Consider the following 23,339-nt stretch of genomic DNA (forward strand, 5'->3'; position numbering starts at 1 on the left):
CTGCTGACAGCACTGCCCACCATATGTTTCTTATCCATTTGGTATCTTAGTTTCTCTCACACCTTAAAAAAGGGGTATGACTGTGATGGTGATGGTGATGATGATGTATGCTGTATGTAAGATATAAAAATGAAGCTCAGCGGTCAGTAAGAGCATACACTCATCAGAACTACTGCGGCTGAACTTCTGCTATTCATTTTTTTCATTGTATCACTTCAGTGTAATTTCATCCAAATGGTAAGAACTAATTACTGGGAGTCAAAGCAAGGACGATGCTCAAGATTTTTAAATTATACTTATTGTTATTTGGTCAGATGATTGGTTATGATAAATGATATTATAGTAATTTGCTATTGTGACTATTTTTGCATTATCAAAACATGTTTTTTCAACTAAAAGAATTCAGCCAATTGAAGTGTCTCATGAAAAAGTTTTTATTAAGATAAAATGGGTAACTCATGGGATAATTACTTAGGTTTCAATGCAAGTAATGGATCGTTTTCATTAATCTTCTCCTCTTGTCACACAATCCCACAGAAGACTTTGTCTCTGTGGATATTTGGGCTTCTGCTCATCGACCCCACTGGAGTACTAGGACTCCACCACTTTCCAGAAAATTGTACGTCTCATTTATGGTCTACAGGTTTTTCTGATAGGAATTTTTCCATATCTTCAGTGGCTGTTGATTTGTTAATCTATGTGTTTTGTGCATGTGTGTGTCTCTGTCTAGATGTTATGGCAAAAAGGGGTAACTCCGTGACACTCACCTGCAATACAAACTTCGACGGACCTTTCACTTGGAAGTTTGCTGCAAACACGGTGGATGAGGCTGAAGAGATTGAGGATTTCAACACCATTTACAAGCAGGTTGGCAAAAATCTGATCGTGTCGGATGTAGATTCACCCGCACTCGGAGAATACAGCTGCTGGAGTGGAGAAGAGAGGTTATCATCAACCTTTCTGCTGGTGGAGGCTGAGGAGGGAAATAACTTTGGTGAGATCCTCATTTGAATTCTCATTTTTCATTCTCAATTAGAGGAACCTAAATATCCAAAGTTAGTACTGACAAAGCCAATTTAAGTCTCGAAACTCCCTGCATGTGAGTCTATTTCTCTCTCTGGAGAACGAAATTGAAAGTGGACACACTGAATCATCATACTGTAATGGACTTCAAACATACAGTGAATTCAGAAAGTCTTCAGAGCAATTCAAATGTTTTTTTTTTACATTTTGTGTTATGTTGCAGCCTTATGCTAAAATAAAATAAAAACATTATCCCTCATCAATCTTAACTCAATACCCCATAATGACATAGTGAAAACACAATTTTAGAAATGTTTTCAAATTGATTAAAATTGAAAAACTGATATATCACATTGATGTAAATATTCAGACCTTTTGCAGGAGACACTTGAAATTTCACTCAGGTGCCATAAATGTTGTTTTTTTTTATTTTAATATAAGGCTGCAGTATAACAAAGTGTAAAAAAATTAAAGTATCTGAACACTTTCTTGAAGCCCTGTAAATATCTTACATTCAGTGATATTTTCTCTTCATTTTTTGGTGTGACGAAGTTTAAACATTTTCTGTTAAACCTCTGTCCACTCGTGTGTGTGTGTGTGTGTCTTTATAGATTCTCTCATGAAATGTTGGGCAAAGTCTTATGACTGTACCTTCAGCTGCAACTGGGCCAAGGGTCTATACACAGCAGTGCGCCTTGGACTGGGAGATGACTGGTAAATAAATTTAAAAAACACAGACAGTATACAGTAAAGAGGTCAAACTGTTGCTTGTGGTATATGAAGATAGACCAAGAAGCTGAAAGAATGGTACTCACTCAGTTACATATTTAACTCAGTGTCTGACTTCCTGCTTGCCTCTGTAGCAGTGAAGGTAGGAAGTCGTGTCACTGGGTCAACAGCAGCGGTCAGCATCTGAATGGGGGATTCCAGTTTGAGCTGTCTCACTCCCTCTCACCCTACGCTGAGGAAACCAACATGCTTGTACTCACTGCTGAGGCCATCATTAACCACAACATCCTCAGGAGAACCAAAAGATTTTATCTCAGAGACATCAGTAAGCTGAGTGAATGAGCTAAAGGCATTGAGCAGAAGATCATCAAGGTTCGAAGTAAACAATAAGTAAAGCAAATTTTTTAACTTTGATTGTTCCTCTGTCAAGTTCAACCCGAGAGTCCCCAGATTGTCAATTGTCAGGAGATGGAGCAGGAACTGAACGTGACCATTGATCCACCTTCCACCTGGTCCAGTCCTCACAGTTTCTTCAGTCTGGAGCATGAGATTCAATACAAGTTGAAAGACGATGGCAAAGAGATAAAGGTACATACAAGCTCGCAACGAAACAATGTCTGGTTATCATTCAATGCCTGTCAGTCGTTCCATTGCAGTTTGTTTCCTTATTGTGTGATCTGTCTGCCTTTAGGTTATAGGCTCTCCATCTGTTCTGATACCGAAGAAGATCAGCATGCTTAGGGTTCGCTCCAGAGACCCGCTGGTGCTCTCCAACTGGAGCCAGTGGACTCCTTGGAAAAATGTAACCTACTGACATTATCCGAAGCCAGCACTTTGTGTTCCTGCTCTTTCTTTGTTCTTACATGTCTGCAATTTCCTGTTATGTCCCCTCACAAACTGTTTTTCACTATTCGTTTCTGGCTATGTCCCTTTGGCCAAGAGATAACACAGCACTCACCAGAAGAGTTTTGCTTTATGATAGAAGATCATTACACACATCAGCACACTATCATTATTTATTTTTATTTATGACTGAGGTCAAACTATTTATTTGTTTATATATTTATTATTTATAGTAAATCATGCACACATAAATCTAAAGAAAAACTTTCAAAAGCACTATTTGCCAATTTGGGGTCTGATAACCATCAGCGGTCCATGTGAAGGACGACACTAGGCAACGACTGTATCATTGATTGTATCTACCACAAAAATATCAAGTGGGGTTGTTTTTTTTTTTCAAATACTATAAAATGGGTCTCCACAGTTTTGTCCATTTAAGGACAAAACTCCAGCCTTGATATTAAAATCTAAAGATATCTACATAATACGTAACTTGCATCAGAGATGCGTGAGAAATTAAAATTAAAATTTCCTCTGTAGTCCAGTTCAGTCTGCACTTCAAGTTTCGTTTCCCTGTCATTTCTGTTTGAGTGAGTTGGTGTTGCTGTGTGTTTTGGTGGTTTTGTGCTGTGCAAAACAAACGGCTATTAAAAGAGCATGTTGCTTCCTTCCTTATATATGTTCCTTCTTCATTTATGCGTTGCTCATTAGATGTGTACACCTACTTGCCAGACAAAGAGAAATCCTGTTCACTGTCATTCAGTGTTAAACCACATTCATTTACTTTATGGCAGTGGACAAAATATTTGAAATCCTAGTACTGCATGCTCCTTGATTTTCTAAGGTCAAACCAGCAGGTTTAATGTCTGATGTCTCTTGTATGAAAATAATTAATCTTAGAGCTTCTATTAAAGAATCATCTTAAAAAGGAAAATGTGTTATATACCAAAAAAGATGAACAGCTACAAGTTTTAGTTACTGATCCCTATTACGTGACTTACAATACGCCAGTAACATTTATAATGGATGTCCTAGCTTATCATAATGACTAGTCACTTTTAATGTATACAAGCCCCTCTAAGTTATCATTAATTGGCAATCAAGTTACCCTTTATTAAAGGCTACAGGCAATTTATAATAATCAGCCGTTTTTAGCCGGTGATGAATGACCAATAGTAATTTTTCAGAAAGGAATACTTTTTATTTCATTTAATACTTATCACCTAGTTAGACCTAAAATTACATGTCTGGCATTTATTGAATAGTCCTTGTACTCCAACATTTTTTAAAGAAGTAGAACAAATAAAAATAAGTGAGACAGTGACAACAAGGGGAAACTCTTTCTCAGTGGCTGTCAGCTACACTATCATGCTAATACTTTCAGTTTTAACATATTAATATGCCATCAATCAGTGATAAGACTGTGTGAACAAATACAGATGCTCTAAGGCATTAACTACATAGCAAACAGCAAAATGCAGCAGGTTTATCAAAGCTGCACCTGCTTTACCAGCCAGATTTGTTAAAGATGATACATTGAATCCCAGCTAGAATTATGGCATGAAATTTTATCTGCAAGTCTAAACCTTACAATGTTAAATACATTTATTTTCTGACAGCTCATCGACAGGGAAAAATTCTTTCCGTGATAGCCCGACATCTGACACTGATAGTGAGCAAACAGTAATAGGAGACATTCTTTGGAGGCTATATATAGCCAGAATTTGCAAAGACAGGCTGATAAAGTTCACCATTTCAGAACCTAATCTGTCCTTAACTCATTGCAGGTGATCATAAAGGAGAAGAAGTGGTGCTGTTGCAGAAACACAGCAAAATCTTGCTGTCCAGAGTTGCCACCAGGGTACTTGGACAACTGCAAAAGGAAATGCAATAAGGGAGGGAATAAAAAAAGGAACAAAAATGCTAAGAGGAACCAGACACCTTACGAAGAATATGTTCAATAAAAATGGGAATGTTATGGTGTACAAACTCCTCTTATGTATATATATATATATACAGTATTAGGTAAATAAATTGTACATTTGAATTATCAGTTTGTTTGATACACAAATGAATGCAGTCTAGTGCAACAACCATGCAATAAATCTATACCATCAAAAAGGATATAAGTTTTTACTCAAATGATTTCTATTTTATTTCATTATTATTATTATCATTATTATTATTATTATATTATTATTATTATTATTACTTTAATTATTTTCTCAACAGTTGGAGCAATTTCTAAACAAAGAAATTGGTTATCTGTGTGCATTAATGCAAGCCTATATGATTCATGAAAGGCACAAACTGGGGCTCTTGCGAGATAAACTAGAATATAAAAAGTGTAGGCTACTATTTGTAGAAACGGGATGGGGGCAGGTTAAAAGGACCCAACAGCTAATTTCTGCCCCGCGTTCCCTAGCACGTTAATCCGGTTTAACGATGGTAGCATGCGCATGACAGGAAGAGTGGTTATGGCTGCTAACCTGCTGTTCACTGGCGTAGCGATAACTAACGCTACACATGGACCAAATGTCGCTGCCAAATATAAGGCACACTGAAGTTTCGTCTATGTAACGTTGCAAATGTCTTGAACATGGCAAAGGTTCTTCGGACAGCAGCTTTAGTTTCGTACCTGTGGAGTTTTTTCATGCAGTTCAGTCGCGTGTCAGGTGAGGAACAGTCAGTGAGGCAGAGGCGAATTTCAAATGCTAGTAAACAGCTAATTTAGCTAACGGCCGGCGTTAGCTAAAGCTTTTATTTATCCATTGTTTATACACGTGTAGGTTGGCTGCGCACAAATGCAAATTTTACACGGTTCGTCAGATTTGTAGAAGGGTACTGTGTCATATTGCCAGTGTATTTCCATCCCATGTCAGCCTGCTTTCGCGGTTAACCTGCACTGACTTCATCCTGGTTATTCGCAACTCTGAGCTAAGCTAGTGGTAAGTGTTTCTCTTTTTTTTTTGGACCGCTCCAGGTCTTGGGATCAATGAACTGTTGTATTTCCGGGTCATCAGTCCAGAGGAGATAGGGTATATCTTCAGTGCAGCACCTGCTAGAGACTTTGGAGGAGATTTTGTAAGTACACTCCTCATTTGAATTTGAATGCCCAAAGGATTCTCAAGCTAAATACACATGTATGCTCGCCCCCTCTAATCACATTACTCTTCTCTCCCTTGGTTGCCAGACATCATCTTATGATGAGATTTTCCTGGTGCCAGCAGACCCATTAGATGGCTGCTCAGACCTGAAGGACAGAGAAATCATTCAGGGACAAGTAATCCTGGTGGAAAGGGGGTATGCAAACATGCTTCAACACCTATAGTTGCACCTTTATAAGCCAGAGAGGATGTGAAAACAAACCAGTAACTGGACCTGTAAGATTGGACAGATCCATTTAGCAGTTATGGGGAGGGGAAGGAGACTAATTGAAGCTGTGCCCTGAGACTAAACTTAGATAAGAAGCCCAGGGCGTGGCTGTAAGAAATGGAGACATGTGAGTAGTCTCCTAGTAAGGCAACGGTCCTAAACTTGGGTGTGGTTCCATTATTGATGGTCCTCTCACAGCCTTAAAACGACAGTTTGAGCTGCTGTATTGTAGGTGCAAGTTATGTGTTACCTCTGGAATAAAAAAAAGTATTGAGGTCAAGTCCTCTTAACCCTAAATGTATCTCTTTCAGCTTTAAAGCTATTTACACATAACTGAAGTGAGCAGTTTTTCTGGCTTTTTAAGAAATACCAAGAGTAATGTGTCATGTTGAATATTAAGTGGAATTCAGGTGTCTTACACAGGGTATTTGTGTGAAGGTGAGGTACAGATGAAATGATATCACGCACATTGTATTTTTGGAATGCAAATCAAACTGCCTCTATGGGACAATAGAGTTTCGCAAGGCAAATATATTTGTATAGCACATTGTCATACACAGGTCATTCAGAGTGCTGAAGCCTAATAAATAGAAGTATAAAGCATAAACATGTGAATAAATATGTGACAACAGGTCATTGGTAGTACTACAACTTGTTTTTGCTGGCACATTTTAAACTAGTTTCTAACGTTTTTTTCGTTTTTTCTCCAGAGGGTGTTCCTTCGTACAAAAGGCGCGACATGTGGAGGAAGCAGGGGGCAAAGCTGTTCTTATTGCTGATAATGCAGTGGACAATGACAGTCAGTACCTTGATATGATCACTGATGGAACCACTGTCAAACCAAGCATACCTGCTCTGTTTCTGCTGGGACGTGATGGGTAAGACAGATATGCACACACACAAACAGCCATTCAGAGCATTTTATTTTACTATATTTAAGGATTGTTACAATACATTTTGGGATATTAATGATTTATTTTCCCCTTTTCCATGTGTTCTAGGATGATGATCAGACGATCTCTTCAGAGACAAGCACTGCCGTGGGCTGTCATTTCCATTCCCGTCAATGTTTCCTCTCTGGCCTCATTCCCACTTAAGCAACCACCATGGACACTGTGGTAGAAATGACTCACACTCACAACTTCATCCACCCCCTCAATCAGTCAACAATTTTCCATTGGTGCATATCATGTCAGCAGTGAATAACCTGACAGCCTTGCAGGGAAAGACTTTGGTGGTGGTAAACAAATTCACACACACTAGTGCTGAACCAATAAATTTACATATGGACACATGACTAGATCAGGTACACACACAGCCGAAGCCATGTGAAGCAAACCTATTGGTAAACCTCTTTGTTGGATACACTATACCAGGTAAAGACAGTAGAACTTATGCTCAGAATAATTAGTCAGTGGTCATGTGAGTGCCAGCAAAGCAGTCTCCAGGAACTTGTGTTCAGATGATCTGTTCGTCACCAGTGAGTGGTGAAACTGGAAAATCCAATATGCATTAATACAACACATACAAATTGAAGTGCACTGTTTCTTCTGCCTTGTCTAATAATTCAAGTGATTAATCAGGCCATTTGGGAACAAAAAGCCAAAAGAACAGGTCATGAAAGCATATGTTATACTTCATCCCAACAACTTACGGGGAATGTCTCACTGTAATAATGTAAATAACTTCCTGTTTATCTGCATGAACTATAGCACTCTGGTCAGAAGTGAACATTCTTTTTCTTATGGCAAATAAATATAGAATGAAACTTTTGCATAACAGGCTATCATTTATTGCCTTTCGGAGATACACACCCAATCACCCAGACTACTGTGGCAGTAAAAAACAATTGCCCTTTATTACTTTGTATTTACAATATTTATTGACGTTTTCATTACTCTTTATCCAGACCAATGTGTGTACAGCAGTTTAGATAAACAAGATTGACACAATGATTACAAAGTAATGATAATGAATAGTGACTTTTATTGGGGATATATAAATACCCAGTGTATTACCAAACGCACAGATATTGCTGTTCTTTGTGTAATCAGCAGAAAGAAATTCAACTATACCACTTTGATGTTGTCCTTTTCCCTTAGGAATCCCTTTCACTTTTTACCCTATTAAACCCCAAATCAAGCTGTGAGTAAAGAAGGTGAAAAGTTTATTCATTGCACCAAAATGTTTGTTGTTATTACTTGTCAACAGAGATAATGAGAGCATTGTTCAGTTTAGTTTCTGTTTAAATAGACTAATGACTAAAGAAAATAATCCCCCTGGACTGTTTCAGTCAACATGTGGAGGGGCAAGTCTTATGGTTGATGGTGAAGCTGACCATGGTCCTGAACCTGCAGCATCCACAAGATTATAAATCTTATTACTGAACTCACCTGTTTGTATGGTTATATAAGCAGTTCTATGTGTCCTGTGCTAGATCCTCAAGTTGATAAACATTGCAAAGATGTTCCATGTTTTCATCAGATAACGTATTCTTCTGAAATGAGTACTTGGTGAAGAGGTTCAGGGTAGTTTTGTGTTTGATAGGCTCTGTTGATTCGCAGTTTTCCCCCTTTTTGGTCAATATAAGTTTGAATTAATTTGAAGCCTGTACTACTCGGCTTACACTTATACACTATTGTACACTTATACAATACTGCACTTGCATTTTATTAGATGGTCTGTTAATTGGAACAGGTTTCTTTAATATATGTAATTGTCATTGCTCATCTACAACTCTTATTGCACCCCTGGTTATTCACGGAGGTAGGGCCAGGTCTTGAATTTCCTGTAATGTGGTTTCTGACACTTATTGATGAGTTTTTCCTTGTATTCAGAGATCTTGGGCTTGGTCAGGAACTGATTTCTAATATAGGTATTGATCCATGTACGGTATGTGACAGGTTATACACCGGGGTACTATGAGTAATATTAAAAAGTGGGTGAAAAAGGTATAACTGTATTAGAGTACACAATTCAAAACACTTTACATGGAAAGAGCATAATTGCTGTTTGCAGCTTCATACAATACCTGCCGTTATTTTAGGTTATTATTCTTTATGAACCAGTCACTTGTCATTATTCTTCCAATGCCTAGACTATACATGTATTTTAAGAATCAACTCAAACCAATTTGGAAATCCCTGTGCATGGCACAAACAGATTATTCTTTTTGCTTGCCATCCTCCCACATGCTGCAATATAAATTTGTTTGATACACTGCATGAATTTGTGTCCTGAAAAGCATTATGCATGATATAGGACCAGTAAGTTGTTGTTAGCTTCTGTAAGGCCCAATTTCTTACTTATTTTTGCTCAAAGTACAGTAAGTCCAGAACGGCTGTTTGAAGTTCAGATTTTATTTATTTAATTTATGGGAATTTATTTGAATTTTCAGATTTGAATCTGAGAGATTTAATCTGAAGTTGTGCATGTTGGCTCGTGTGGTTCTGTGGCGTAAAAGAGGTTGTATCTAAAGTTAACAGGAGCTGCTAGGCCTCAACACAAACACTTAATTCTACAGTCCTTTTAGATAACCTTTTTTCCACAAACATTTAATTCATATATGAATAAATAATGAAATATATGAAAGTGCTTTGATTTAAGGTCTTTCACTTGTGGGGAAAAAATAAGTTGAGAAAAAGTATGCCTGTATTTATTTATTGTTTATGGATGGATGGATTTAAAGTAGAAACTAGTATCAGAGAATTTTATTATTTGTCTTTCATCGGGCATATAGGGATGGTAGACTCGTCTTATCTCTCCTCAGTGTGATATTAACCTGTTCTCCTAGTACAAAAACCGGTTGTTGGCTTCATCCGCACACCGAAGACCAAAACCAGAAAACTCAAAGCCATTACAGAATACACACTGACTGGAGGAGGAAAAAAAAACCCACCACAAATGCCAAAACAAGCTGAAACACGTTTAAAAATAAGTCTAACTGCGATTCAGAACCAAAGAGCATGGACAGCGACACATTTACAGATTCATTTAACATGACAAACACACAGTGGAAACGCCAGCGATAATAAGGGTGTTATCTAATTCTCACTAACCCAGTATACCAAGTTGTCCATTCGTCATTTTGATCTGGATATCACTAGGATAGAAAGACGCCAGTCTCCACCTACATGTCATTAGAGCCAATTAACTTATAAAATGAAACTTACACATTTTCCATTTTATTTGCCATTTGTTTTATAATTTAAATTTCACAGATTTAGGGGGGAGGGCTGCCCCTGGCCTTAATATAAACTACTGTATACCATTGCTTCTCTACTACAGCACAGCACTATAGTTTAACATTTGATAGGAGTAACTGCTTATCAGGACACTGTCACTGAATCAACAGCTAGTTCAGATCAAACATTAGCACGACCTTGTAAGATCCAGTGATGGAAACATTTCAGAAAATAGAGTGAGCATAACAACTCTTATAATGAGTAGGCTATATAGTTTCAATCGAACTTATTCAAAGAGAGAGACAGAGAGAGAGGGAGAACGGGGAGGAGGAGAAGGCAAAGAAAAAAAGCAGTTGATCAGGACAACGTGCTGCATGGAGTCTTCGGGTTCTTGTTATTTCCATGACTTTTTATTATCTGCCTTCGCATTACAGGAGTCGACTCTAAAGAAAGGGCATAGACAATTTAAATGAGCAACTTGGTAGTGAATGTAAGCAGTTTCCCCCGTGTTTTTCCCTCCTTCTGTTACCTCTTCTTGCACCTTGTGCACAGTCTGCCCCACAATGTCCTCATCGTGGCGTCCCTCAGAGCCGGACTCCCCCACAAGTACACCGCCGGTGTGCACACGGCGTTGAAACGAGCCATGATGGCGAAAAGATTGGTGGCCTCGTTCCCGAATGTCAGCCCTCTGCCTAACACAAATCTGATGACGATATTAACAAAAGACGGGCTCCACAACACCAAGAAGCTTATGACAACAAAAATGATGATTCTCAAGGACTCCTTTTTGTTTTCTTTCTCGGCGCTGGGGGGGTCTCTCTCTACCTGGAATCTGGCAATAACATACAGTTTGATAGTCATGACCACTTTGGTGAGCACGATTAGCTGAAAAAATACTATGCTGAACACATACAGCTGGATGGCTTTGGAAAGTGGCAACACATTCCTGGCGAGCAAGTGAGCAGCGTTGTAAACCCAACAGTAGAGGTTCACACCTATCACAAACGGTCTCGTGATGAAGCGGCTGTATATGAAAGGGTGGCACACAGCAAAATAGCGGTCAAATTGTGCGAACAAAAATGTCAATATATTGACCCCTAGAAGTGACGGTAGCACATTATAAGTTCCATTTCTAGACGGATATCCCTCCTGAACATCAAACAGACCAAGATAATACACTGAAAACCCAACGAGCGTATCACAAATACTGGTGTTCAGCATGAAAATAAACCTGTTTTGAATTCGCAGCGCTCTGGTGAACAAGATGCCCACAACTACTGTTCCGGCTACAAGAACAGTAGTTGTAGCGAATAGAATCTGGAAAATAAAGACGAAATAGTCCTCAGGACTGTCGAAGTTCACCGAGAGAGGCACTCCTCCTGTCATAGACTGTGTGATGTTGGAGAGGAGCATTGTTTATGCGCAAATGGATAAGCGCTACCATTATTTTATATATATATATATATGTAAGACCTGCTGTACCGTGAAGTCACCAGCCTTGATCTCTTGAGATTTGCTTTGATGTGATTGTAATTGACCGTATCGCTCCCTTTAACACCAGCGAATTTAACCTTTGAAGATATTAACTATATTATAGTATGTTTCATTCTTTCTTCTCACATGCAGCACATTAGGCTTTTATTCGGCTTTTGTTGTGCAGCCAAATAACAAAACGTGCTCACGCTGATGCAGCAACAATGCAAAAACATTAAAAGAAAAAATATTTTCTAGTGATGTGTGACAACGAATGTAAACCTGATAAAGACAACCTAAAAAAAACAAAGAAACAAACAAACCTGCGCAATTAAATAACAATTAATGTGAATGTAATCTGTTAGACCTTCAGTTAATTTGTAATTCAATTACTAATCAAAATGTAGGTGTTTACAAACGGGTTATATTTGAATATATTATTTTATAGGTAAAAAGCTGACAGATAAGATGCATTCTGTTGCTTTGCGTCTTTTGGCCGAGCTTTCTTTTGGCATATCTGCGGAGAACTAGGTCAGATAGGTGATCTAATAATAAGACTCACTAACTTAATTCAGCAGAGTTTTCATTAAATATTAACTTGTAGAGCTCATAAAGTTGTGACATTTCCACAGAGCACCAACGGACTAGATTAAAGTTACAGTACATCAGGGTATCTATGACCTATTACGTTTCAAAAGTAACCTTCCAAACACTACATATCACTGCATTAATATTAGGTTATGTGAATTTACATGAGCTTTTATCACTCGTTTGAGTTGTATGTTATCCAAAAACACCAGCAGAGGGTGCTATTTTAAATTTACAGCGATTTTTTTCATCAGCACAGACCGAGACTTAAATGAAATAGCCAATTAAAAAGACTTAAAGTAGGACAAAATATATCTTATTCTAATTTACCAAAACAGACCAGTGCTCAGTAAAACTGTTTTAACCGTCATTTGTGTTTATGGGACTATTGGTGAAATATTGCTGTGGGCTCAAAATGTTCAAACAAGAGACAGTTGATTATAATGAACTGGTACTCATTCATCTGTTAAAGGCTGCGTCAGGTAGGGTTATTAGACATAATTTCAGCACCAGGAGCTGTCCACAACAGACAGCATGGCCTCAGTAGCTAACAGGCCTGGGCCTGTTACATGCCCGCAATCCACAGTAGGTCAGTCTGGTCCGTAGCATCTCTTTTCTTTTCTTTCTTTCTTTTTCTTTTTTTAACGTTTTGTATTATTTTATTGTCTTTGGAATATAGTTGTGGAAATAAAGTAAATTTATTTTGAGCTTTTTAGCACTACAGATGAAAGAGGAAAGTCCAGCAGAAAAAGTCTAATATATTGATGTTACAGACCTACTCGGCTTCTTGGTGCAGTGTTGACTAACTTCTCTCCTACACAAATTTCTCTTACACTCTTATAAATTCACATATGCTGAAAATCGGCATTTTACCATGACCTAAAAATTCATTCGGTTATCTGGTCCATTAAAATGTAATATTGATAATAATGAGAATGAGAATAATAATATATTGAACTGAAATTTACCACAACAAAATGTCAATTTCTTATGATGCTACAGGAAAATGTTCGTTAAATCAGTGATATGTCATATTCCATTGTATTAGAATACCTTAGGATAATTGAAGTATAAAGACGCAAGAGTGACCTTTGAGGAGTTACTTTTCTTAGTTAATTATTTGAACAATATAAATATAATATAATATAAATTCACAAAAATCCCGACCAGACCTGACGGGCAAACTGCAGTTCAGTGTCAGCAGCAACCTGTCAGAGACAACATATTGTGTGATAAAAACATTTTTTTTTAAATTAGATTTACAGTTTGAATATTTTCTCCTTTTTACTTTTAATTATTTTCATAAAGTCCTTTGCCACCAAATCCTTGCAGTAGTCCTCGGTTAACACGTGTCACAGTCAGTGAATCTTCATCGGCCTTCCTTCGCCGCTTCCCTTCACAGGACACGAGCCAATTCTGTGAAAGAAGCAGATTATCAACTGCTTATGACAAGTTTTCTATTAAGAGAATGGAATGGCATCTTTACAGCAGTATAGGGACATTTAACCTCTTACCTCCTCTTGCATCTTGGGCACAATCTGCCCCACACTGTCCTAAACAGGGCTTCCCTCAGAGCCTGACTTCCCCACAAGTACACCGCCGGTGTGCACACGGCGTTGAAACGAGCCATGATGGCGAAAAGATTGGTGGCCTCGTTCTTAAATATCAACCCTCTTCCTATCACCAGTCTGAGTACGATATTAATAAAAGAGGGGCTCCACAACACCAAGAAGCTTATGACAACAAAAATGATGATTCTCAATGACTCCTTTTTGTTTTCTTTCTCGGCGCTGGGGGGGTCTCTCTCTACCTGGAATCTGGCAATAACATACAGTTTGATAGTCATGACCACTTTGGTGAGCACAATGACTTGTAAGCTGATAATACTGAAAACATACAACTGTACTGCTCTGGAAAGGGGCAAGAAATTTGAAATGATCGTCTGAGCGTAGACATGAAACCAACAATAGACATTTGCTGAGATAACCACTCGCCGGGTTAGAAAACGCGTGTAGATGAATGGGTGGCACACAGCAAAATAACGGTCAAACTGTGCAAATAAAAATGTCATTATGTTTACACCTAAGAGAGAAGGTAACATATTGTGAGTTCCATTTCTTGAAGGATATCCCTCCTGAACATCAAACAGACCGAGATAATACACTGAAAACCCAACGAGCGTATCACAAATACTGGTGTTCAGCATGAAAATAAATCTGTTTTGGAGGCGAAGCGCTCTGGTAGACAAGATGGCAATGACTACAGGCCCGGCCACGAGAACAGTAGCTGTAGCGAATAGAATCTGGAAAATAAAAATGAGATATTCCACAGGAGTGTCGAAGTTCACCGAGAGAGGCACTTCTCCAGTTAGAGAGTCTGTGATGTTGGACAGGAGCATTGTTTCAATAATGCGGCCTGATTTTTTTTTTCTTTATATAGCTGGTTGATAAGCCACTACCGATGTAAACTGTCCTCTCCCCATGAGGCATGACCTCATATCACTTTACATATCAATGAATAAGCTTCTGTTTGTTCAAATAACTTGATAAACATTTAAGTTTTTGTTTTTTTTCTGTAAGGCGTTTTCAGTTCAAACTTTTTTATTTCAGTTTTCTTACTTTATTTATTTTATTTTATTCATTTTTTGGGGGGTGGAGGGGCAGCACAATAACAAATGACAACCTGGAGTTTCTCCAGAAGACAGTGTATCGTATTGATAGATATGAGTCCTCATCTGTGACGTTTTAGAGGACAAGAGGTTGTTCTGCCTACTCTTTGGGTGCGTGTAAAGGTTTTTTTTTTTTTTGGACGTGTGTTGAAGGATTGTGGCAGTTGTGATTTGGTTTTATAAAATTATGTTGTCCCATTGTGCTATCAGATGTGTGTATGTGTGCAGTGGTACATTTGTATTCATGCATGCATTGGTTTTGGCAAAAATGTAAAATGCACATTTACAGGGGCGTCTTTTTATATAGTATAGTGTTTGTTTTATAATGGGAAATTATTTTAAAGTATGCAACAATAATAATGCTTTTGTTATTATTGTTTTTATTATTATTATTATTATTAGTAGTAGTAGTATAGCTAGCAGTAATGAGACAGAAAGTAACCCAGTTCATAAGTAATATTTAACACAGCAATAGAGTTAATTCACTCACCAAGTTTGGTTAAAAGGTAAAACGCAGCACTTGGTTCAAACCAACCCAGTCATTGGTTGGGTTATTTTAGTCCCACTTTAGACATGAAGCCCACCCGCACATCGACGAATTTGATAGAAAGGCCGATCAGTGTTCGATGTACATCCAAAACGACCTTGTCTTAGAAGTACATGGGTGTTTATAATAACACATGCCACGAAACCAGCTTTTTTTCTACTTATTTATTTTAATTTCCCTTTTATGTTTATTCAACAACAGACAAGCTGCTGAAGTTAAGTGATCTTTTCTTTTAATCGATGAATTCGTAGCCCATAGAAGTTGAGCTTCCCCTTTTCTACAAAAATCATTCATGGCCCATCTTGTAGGGGCGAAACAACGATACGGAGCTGACCAAGGTGCTGAACTTGCGGCTGTCAGCTGTAGTGGAGCTGTCCGCGGTTATCGACCTTGATCTTCATCGTTCAGGCGACACCGCTGTCCGTGGTCCTGACCCTGCAGCTGGCAGCGGCCGTCATGCTTGATTCCATCAAATTATGAATGAACAACAAGTATATCCGGTTTCATATAGACTACACCTTGTGCTAAACCGAATGTGTGTTCTCTTCGCATGTTGTGCTTTTATGAAATGAGTATATTGGTGTGGCAGTTCAGAGGCCTACTCTGTGTTTCTGCTATTAGAAGCTGTCACGTCCGTCCTGTTGGCTGTCGCGTTTATTATTTGGTCTTGACACAAAAAAGATTAAGTCCGCACATTATGCTGAAATAATAGGCTTCTGTAACCAACCTTGATGAATAAAAACACACAATCCATATTCATTAGTTCAAGCAATAGAGGCAGCTTTTACAAAAACGTTATCCAAATATGAGTGTATATGACAAGTACACAGGTGTGTTTCTTGTGAAAAACATCTGAACGTCCTTTCTTAAATGAAATGTCGGAATTAGTGGCCCCAGCCTCCGACTGTAATGCCCTTCCCCTGTCTTAAACCAGCATTTCACATTTCACCATTGTTTGGAATTCACACACAAAAAAGTCCAACTCAATCTGTCTAGTGCGTTTTGTTTCAGTCTTTAAAAAACATTTGAAACATTTTGAACAACATTTGAAAAATCCCATCAATTCCAAATTGACTGAAACACATGCCATGTCAGCCCCGTGACCTGGCCATTTATTCCTTCGGGTACCTTTATGATGATGCAGATGCTTCATGCTTCATTATAATTTGTTTCTCACTCCATCAAAGATAAAGCCAATTCTGAAAAGAGAAAGGGAGAGAGAGAGAGAGTTAAAGTAATTGTCTTACATAATATTTCTTATTTACACACACAATAAGACAAAAATCAAATGTTCCTAAACAACAAGAGAGGGACATTTTAAATCACGGTAACTGTTGAGACCGACCTTGGCCTCCGTCTGGGGCAGATCCTCCGCCACACTATTCTCCATATAACCCCCCGCAGCGCCGGGCTGCCCCAGATGTACAGAGCCGGGGTGACCAGTGCATTTAGGCGTGCCATGATGGCGAACAGGTTAGTGGCCTCATTTTTAAACCTCAGACCTTTCCTAGTCAACTGTCTGACAATTATATTGACAAAGGATGGACACCACAGGGCCAAGAAACAAATAACCACAAACACAATGATGCGCAGCGACTCCTTCTTGTTGTCTCTCTCAGCGCTGGGCGCCTCTCTCACCAGGTGATTCCTGGCTATGATGTATAATTTAATTGTCATCAATAATTTAATGAGAACTATAATCTGTAGAGTCATTACACCAAACGCGTTTATTTGCGCCGCCTTTGAGATGGGCACCATATTCTGCACCGTGAGGATGGAGTATGTGTAAATCCAGCAAAAGGCGCAAATTCCAATGACAAAACCCCGCGTTATGTAGCGGTTGTAAAAGAATGGATGGCACACGGCAAAGTAGCGGTCAAACTGAGCAAAGAGGAAGGTTAACACATTGACACCCAGGAATGAGGGTAAAATATAGTATGTCCCATTCCTCGAGGGATAGCCCTCTTGGACGTCGAAGAGGCCGAGGTAGTAGACCGAGAAGCCGGTCAGAGTGTCACTGATGCTCGTGTTCAACATGAATATAAACCGGTTCTGGCCTCGGAGAGACCGGGAGGAAGAGATCCCGATGACCACCGAGCCGGCGACGAGCACGGCGCTTGTTGCGAACAGAATGTGGAAGATGAAGATGATGAAGTCTTCCGGAGTGTTGAAATCCACCGACAGAGGGACGGTGCCGTTAAGGAGCATCCTGACGCTCCGCCACGAGACGAGTGTTCGTTATATTTATACATGAATGGTGCCACTTGTTAGAGTTCAAGCACACCTCTTAATCTCTGGAGAACATGAGGCTCCCGCATAAACAAATGTTTAGTGGATAGGCCTATGGAAAGAATAGATGAAGTCTGATCACAAGAAGTCCCGGGGGTGTTTGGTGAAGTAATAAGACAATCGCAAGTCACCTGTTTGTGCGTCCTGATGTTTCTACAACACGTTTTAGTGACTTATTGCGGCCCTTCACCTGAAGTCTGAGGTCTGCATGGTCCAGGATGACCCATGAATAGACAATATGATACTTCTATCAAGTTCAGTTCCGTCATTGTCCTCATCACTAGCCTTCCTTGATTTCAGGGTAAAAACTCACTTATTTTCTAAATAAACGCTGATATTCTTCAACAGCAAAAAAACGTGGATTATCGCATATAACTAAGTTTCAGCAGCTAATAGGTTTTGTAGGAAATTAATGAAGCGCTAAGTTTATCATCAGCAGCGGAGTGAGAGGTGGGTGCTGCCATACACAGCGCGCGACTGTCACACTTACATACTGAAATGTGTCTGAAATCAGCTTTTCTCTTGGCTGTTAAACCAGACATCAACCTTTTCCTGGCCTGAACTGAACTGAGGCCTAACTATTAAGAAAGTGTAGCCTGCTCGCTACAAATGCATGTTGAACTGCAACATCGGATGTTTTGAAAACGGTCTATGAATATTCCACTGATGCTTTCTATTACTGTCTACTACTGTCTGTGTTCAGTATCAACATTGCGACCTACCGAATACATACATTTACAACATATCGTCATTGTGCTAATAGAAATGGCAGCCTGATCCAGTCAAGACATTTGTTCTCCTATTTGTTGTGGCTGTTAAGTTCCATAGAAACGTGATTTCAGGAAACGGATGGCAAAACAAAACATCTGTGTAATGAAAAACTTTAGTGAGTCTCTTTCTTGACTTTGCACTTCTGTCTAAATCCTTTCTTTTTTCACGACACAGTTGTAATGGAGGATGATGCAGTTTTCCCAAATGTCTATTTTGTCCCATTGTAAACTATGATCATATAGGCTACAGTAAATGTCCACCAAATTACCCTGCATGGGCATAAAGTGCTCGTTTCAATCCTAAAACCTAACCGACACACATAGCTGGCATTATAACACCATAAACACGTCATAACAGACACATGCACAGAGTTTGGTGAAACTTTCTAAACAAATAAATAAGCGTTGATCACTTGAATACCTCAGTAAAGTCATTGCGTGTTTCAGGCACTAGAGGGCGCGGTGAACCATCGTTTCACTGTAGAATGGCCAAAACAGTCTTTTCTGTTGGCATTATATTCTTGTCACGATTCTTGTCACACATGCCGTCATAGCCTGTAAAGGAGTGTTTTACGTCTCTTTTATGTCGCGAATTCAGTTTATAGTCAAAATATACTACAGGTCAAAAGTTTTAGGGCATCTCAATTTTTCCAACTCTTATTTAAACTTATGTATTTCAATGTCTCAGTGTTTCTGAAATAACAAATAAACAATCAGGGATTTTCTTTTAAAGGAGTCATAGAATCTTCTTGTTGAACTTAATTTAATCTTTAAAAGTTTTTGACTCATCCACCAGATGAAAACTCTCATGTTTCTTTTTTTCTTTTGCACTTGTATAGTTTGTTATGCTTTCACCCTTTGTCCCATTCAAACCAGCTCCGTGCGGTTTAAGTCTTTCATCATGTGAAGCCATAGTTCTATTCTTCTAATGTTCAGGTTATTATCTTGCTGTAGGATGAAACCCTGACCAACCAGTCTGTCTCCCTTTGTCTATTTCTCACCATTCTTATAAGAAAACAACACTACTTCCTGCAGTGGAGAGTGTAGTAACAGTGTGTTACAACACTGGCTTTGTATAGAGGGTTTGTAAATCATCAGCAAAAGTTGGGACACCTCTAGAACTTGTTGGCATTATCTTTCAATGCTTCATTTACTTCCATCGTTGCAGTAAAGCTGCAAATCAACCAATTCCTTAATCCCTGAAAAAAGGCCCACTTTCTATAAAGTTTACATGATTTTTCAGTGATTTTGTGATGTTTAAATGCTTTTTGTTCACTTTCAACAAACACACACACACACACTGGACAAAATCATTTTCTTTTCCCAAATAGGACTTGAAGGCCTTTAGAGGCCTGGAGTGTAAAAATATGACATCACTGAAACACTCTTTACCAAAGTCAGTCTGTCAGAATATAGAGACTTTGCACAGTTAACACATGTTGTTGGCAGTTTCTTTGTTCAAACTCTGCTGTTCATGTAGCATCCAAACACTATATGAAACATGAGTGGCCCCCAGCAGCTGTGATTTGTTTATATGTTTGACAAAAACCCTCTTTACTTTCTTTCTTGTGTCTTTAAATTCAAACAAACTGTTGAATTGAAAAAGGTTGATGTCCATTACTAAATGTTCCTGATGTCTTTCATACAGCTGAGGTGCCTTCGTTAAGTCAAAGTACTTTACATTAAAGTAAAACAGTATAATAAGAATAAGGATGATAAGAAATGGTGCAGACAACTTAAAAAGAAGTAAAGTTTAGCCCAGAAAGACTTTTAAAATTGTCAGAGGTAATTTATAATAAGATCTGAGCTGTAATAACAGATTTGGGGGATTAAACCAAAGGCTGGTTTGATGCACATGCTGAAAGGCCTTTCTTGATGGTGATGTCCTGAGGCCCTGAGGCCCTTCCTGACTCTGGGTGAAGTTTTGCAGAACCTGTTTAGTTTTAGTTTTTTAATATGTTCTTTCAACTCAGAACTTTGTATAAGAACTATAAGTCAGAACTATAAGATGTGAATATAATGTAAACAGAAAAAAGATTAAAGATGAGTTTGGTCAGATTGAACTATAATTTTTAGGTCTATTACCTCAGTTACTTTAATAAGATGTCTGAAAGTTTTATCAGGAGCTTGTTGACTTGTTGTCAGGGGAATTAAAGTCACCCATGTCTTCTTGTAAGCTTGACTGTGCTTCCTACATAAATGAGAGCAGAAGTAAACCCCCTCAGCTGAGCAGTCTCCACGCTGCACCGCTGCCAGTCTTTGCTGTGCAATGAAGACCTGAGCGCCTCTGTTGCACAACACGTCTTCTCTGCACCGATGAGTAACAGCAGCCATGGCTGGTCTCTTGTGCTGCCCCCCACAAGCTTCGGCAATGTGTTGATGTTTCTCTTCAGTATTTTCCTGGCTGCAACCATCATTTTGCTCAACATGTCTGTGTCTCTCTCCATATTGCTGAACGGGGCGCTGCGCAGCGAGAACCGCTTCATGTACATGCTGAGCACCTGCCTCAGTGACATCTGCACCGGCGTGTCTTATTATTACGTTGGTGTTCTCGATGTGAGGGATTTCTTCGACTCCCCTACGAGAACCTTTTACATCGCACCCACATTTTTAGGTCTGTCGTACATGGCCATCCTGGCCGCGCAGGCCGACAGGTACCACGCGGTGGTGTCACCTTTTAAATACTCCCACCGCATGACCCGAAACAGAACCCTGGCGGTCATCTTTGCCTACTGGGTCTATGCGTTCTTCATCGTGGCTGTGAACAACCTGGTCACAGTCGGTGTAGCCAAACAGATCACGAGCATTGGCACGTTTGTGGGGAACATATTCACATTGATTATAATGATAGGGCTGAATATTAGACTGTTCATCATAGCCAGGTTCCAGCTGGAGAGGGAGCCGCCCTCTGAGGAGAGAGAGAGCAAGCGCTCATCGGTCTATCTCATATTAGTGGTGGCTGCGTTTTTCTTAGGGACCTGGCTTCCTATATTCTTTCACGTTATAGCCTGTAACTTCTTTGGTTTAACGTGTTACACCTTTAAGAATGAAGGCACTGACCCTCTTCGCATTTTGCCCCGAGTTAACGCCGCCCTGACCCCCATTCTGTACATCAGAGGGTGCAGTGCGCTCAGAGCGACGCTGTTCACCAAAGTGTGGAGACCCTGCTGTAGGAGGAGGTAAGAAGGTGACAGTGTGACAGGTTTACACCTTGGTAACTCGTCAGTGCTCTACTGAGATGCCTTTCGTGATAGTTACATCTGGTTTTCATAGGATTTATGCAAAGATTTGATCACACTCAAGCCAAGAGTGACTTTATACATGGTGCAGAAAACTGTTGTTTAATTGTTGTTTTTATGATCCCTTATTATAATTCATGTGTGACAATAATCTGAATGCCCTCTCACATATCTGCCAGTTTCACCATTTGTTGGCATGCTGCAGAAGTAGGCTCCAGTTAAACAAATGCTTTATAGATTTTTAGGCTTTGTACACTTTATGCTTTTATATGCTTTTAAATTGTCTTTTTTGTTGGATCTTGCTTGACATTCTTTATCTTGTCGTATTTCTGTCTTCAATGACAGATGCCCTAAGTGTTGTGTTGATTTGTCAATTAGGAACGGAATCTTGAAATTGATGACAATGCCTTTTTTTTTCACCCTTCTCTTTCATTCTCTTCATGAAGCGTGTATCCTGGACGACTTCGCCCCGTTAATTATCCAGTCCGCGCGGCTTAATTTAAAAGTTGGATCATTTCCAAGTGGATTGCTGTCAAAGTTAATGTTTTGAAATACATGCCAAAGCAACCAAAGTGATCAGAGACCGGTGGGGAAGCACGCCAGCGGTGAAACTCTGAGAACATTGTTCAGGCTTGGGGCTTCCTGGGAGATGCTGGAAATTTTGTTGTTACTTTTTACACCACATATTTCAATTAATAAAAATTCATGGTATTCAGTCACTGAAAGCTTTTTGTCTTTTCTGTTAGCCATGTTGGTTTTCTTTAGTCAGCATCGATTCCCTTAAAGAAGCTTCCTTATTGGAAAAAACAGTGAAGTATGCACAGGGACAAGTGTGGCGACTTGCTCTGATAACACTCCTCCTTCACCACAGAAACGCTTTCCCTGACACGTTCATTAAACAGATTGCTGCTGCGGTAAATGCTGTGTCAATGAATCTATAGCAAACGTGGGAAATACCCGTGCGGATTAATCTGCTGTAGGCTATTCACCCAATTCTTATAAACATTTCCACTGGAAACAGGCTGATTCACGTCACATCATTTGTAAAGTTTATCACGTTTGCCTCATTGCAGCTGTGGTTATTCGTGAAGTCAGCCAGGGCGAGTCAATAAAACAGAAACACATGCAGTGCGCCTAACCATCGTGATTATGCAACTCGAATGTGCCGCGGTTCCCCGCAGAGGATGCAGTTTCCGCGGAAACCACAGAGTGTCAGAAGAACACTTTGGCACAGCGCCATAACTTGGTCATCCACGGGATGTGAACCGTGAGCATGAATCAAGGGGGACTGGACTGATACAATATAAGGGTCAGTCTGCGTTTCCACGGGGCCTTGTAGATTCATTAACAGCTTCAGTCAGGAGCCATCATCAAAGTAATCTCGCTGATACAGATCCAATAAATGGTAAACTGGTCAAACCCATCAGTGAAGTTGCGTCCTGTTTGCTATTGGCTGACGGCTGGTCTCAGTTCCCTGTACTGAGAGGAGGAGCCAACAGATCGCCACACTTCCGCACATCTGGTGCCCAATATTTGAACCTCAGCCATCTCTCTCTCTCTCTCTCTCTCTCTCTCTCTCTCTCTCTGCTGATGCCTCTAAATCATCTGGCA

The 23,339-nt window shown here is 39.4% G+C and overlaps 6 protein-coding genes across 9 annotated transcripts; 3 read left to right on the forward strand and 3 right to left on the reverse strand.

Annotated features, from left to right (window-relative positions):
- Nucleotides 1-168: 168 nt before the first annotated feature.
- il12b2 (interleukin 12B 2) lies at nt 169-4,698 on the forward strand. Of its 4 annotated transcripts, XM_056376779.1 has the most exons (8): nt 169-237; nt 538-619; nt 731-994; nt 1,635-1,737; nt 1,887-2,077; nt 2,183-2,340; nt 2,444-2,554; nt 4,383-4,698. In XM_056376779.1, the coding sequence occupies exons 1-8, from the start codon at nt 235-237 to the stop codon at nt 4,557-4,559; spliced, it is 1,089 nt and encodes a 362-aa protein (XP_056232754.1). In that variant the 5' UTR covers nt 169-234; the 3' UTR covers nt 4,560-4,698. The 4 variants fall into 4 exon arrangements, with proteins under 4 accessions (XP_056232754.1, XP_056232752.1, XP_056232753.1 ...); XM_056376777.1 differs by having other exon boundaries at nt 538-994; XM_056376778.1 differs by lacking the exon at nt 169-237 and having other exon boundaries at nt 312-619.
- Nucleotides 4,699-5,047: 349 nt separating this feature from the next.
- On the forward strand, nt 5,048-7,738 carry LOC130168945 (protease-associated domain-containing protein 1-like). The gene is made up of 5 exons (XM_056375304.1): nt 5,048-5,270; nt 5,579-5,679; nt 5,789-5,898; nt 6,681-6,848; nt 6,972-7,738. The coding sequence occupies exons 1-5, from the start codon at nt 5,195-5,197 to the stop codon at nt 7,090-7,092; spliced, it is 576 nt and encodes a 191-aa protein (XP_056231279.1). The 5' UTR covers nt 5,048-5,194; the 3' UTR covers nt 7,093-7,738.
- A 2,413-nt stretch (nt 7,739-10,151) lies between these two features.
- LOC130169255 (kappa-type opioid receptor-like) lies at nt 10,152-11,567 on the reverse strand. Its single transcript, XM_056375817.1, has 2 exons — nt 10,684-11,567; nt 10,152-10,597 (listed from the first exon to the last, which is right to left on the reverse strand). The coding sequence occupies exons 1-2, from the start codon at nt 11,565-11,567 to the stop codon at nt 10,549-10,551; spliced, it is 933 nt and encodes a 310-aa protein (XP_056231792.1). The 3' UTR covers nt 10,152-10,548.
- A 2,158-nt stretch (nt 11,568-13,725) lies between these two features.
- Nucleotides 13,726-14,809, reverse strand: LOC130169256 (uncharacterized). Its single transcript, XM_056375818.1, has one exon. The coding sequence runs from the start codon at nt 14,611-14,613 to the stop codon at nt 13,726-13,728; it is 888 nt and encodes a 295-aa protein (XP_056231793.1). The 5' UTR covers nt 14,614-14,809.
- A 1,938-nt stretch (nt 14,810-16,747) lies between these two features.
- Nucleotides 16,748-17,638, reverse strand: LOC130169257 (G-protein coupled receptor 183-like). The gene has a single exon (XM_056375819.1). It carries the CDS (start codon nt 17,636-17,638, stop codon nt 16,748-16,750), a length of 891 nt encoding a protein of 296 aa, XP_056231794.1.
- A 3,167-nt stretch (nt 17,639-20,805) lies between these two features.
- LOC130169258 (uncharacterized) lies at nt 20,806-22,400 on the forward strand. Its single transcript, XM_056375820.1, has 2 exons — nt 20,806-21,668; nt 22,175-22,400. Exons 1-2 carry the CDS (start codon nt 20,806-20,808, stop codon nt 22,224-22,226), a joined length of 915 nt encoding a protein of 304 aa, XP_056231795.1. The 3' UTR covers nt 22,227-22,400.
- The last annotated feature ends 939 nt before the right edge of the window (nt 22,401-23,339 follow it).

The sequence above is a fragment of the Seriola aureovittata genome, chromosome 5 (genome assembly GCF_021018895.1).
Source record: "Seriola aureovittata isolate HTS-2021-v1 ecotype China chromosome 5, ASM2101889v1, whole genome shotgun sequence".
Classification (NCBI taxonomy): Eukaryota; Metazoa; Chordata; class Actinopteri; order Carangiformes; family Carangidae; genus Seriola; species Seriola aureovittata.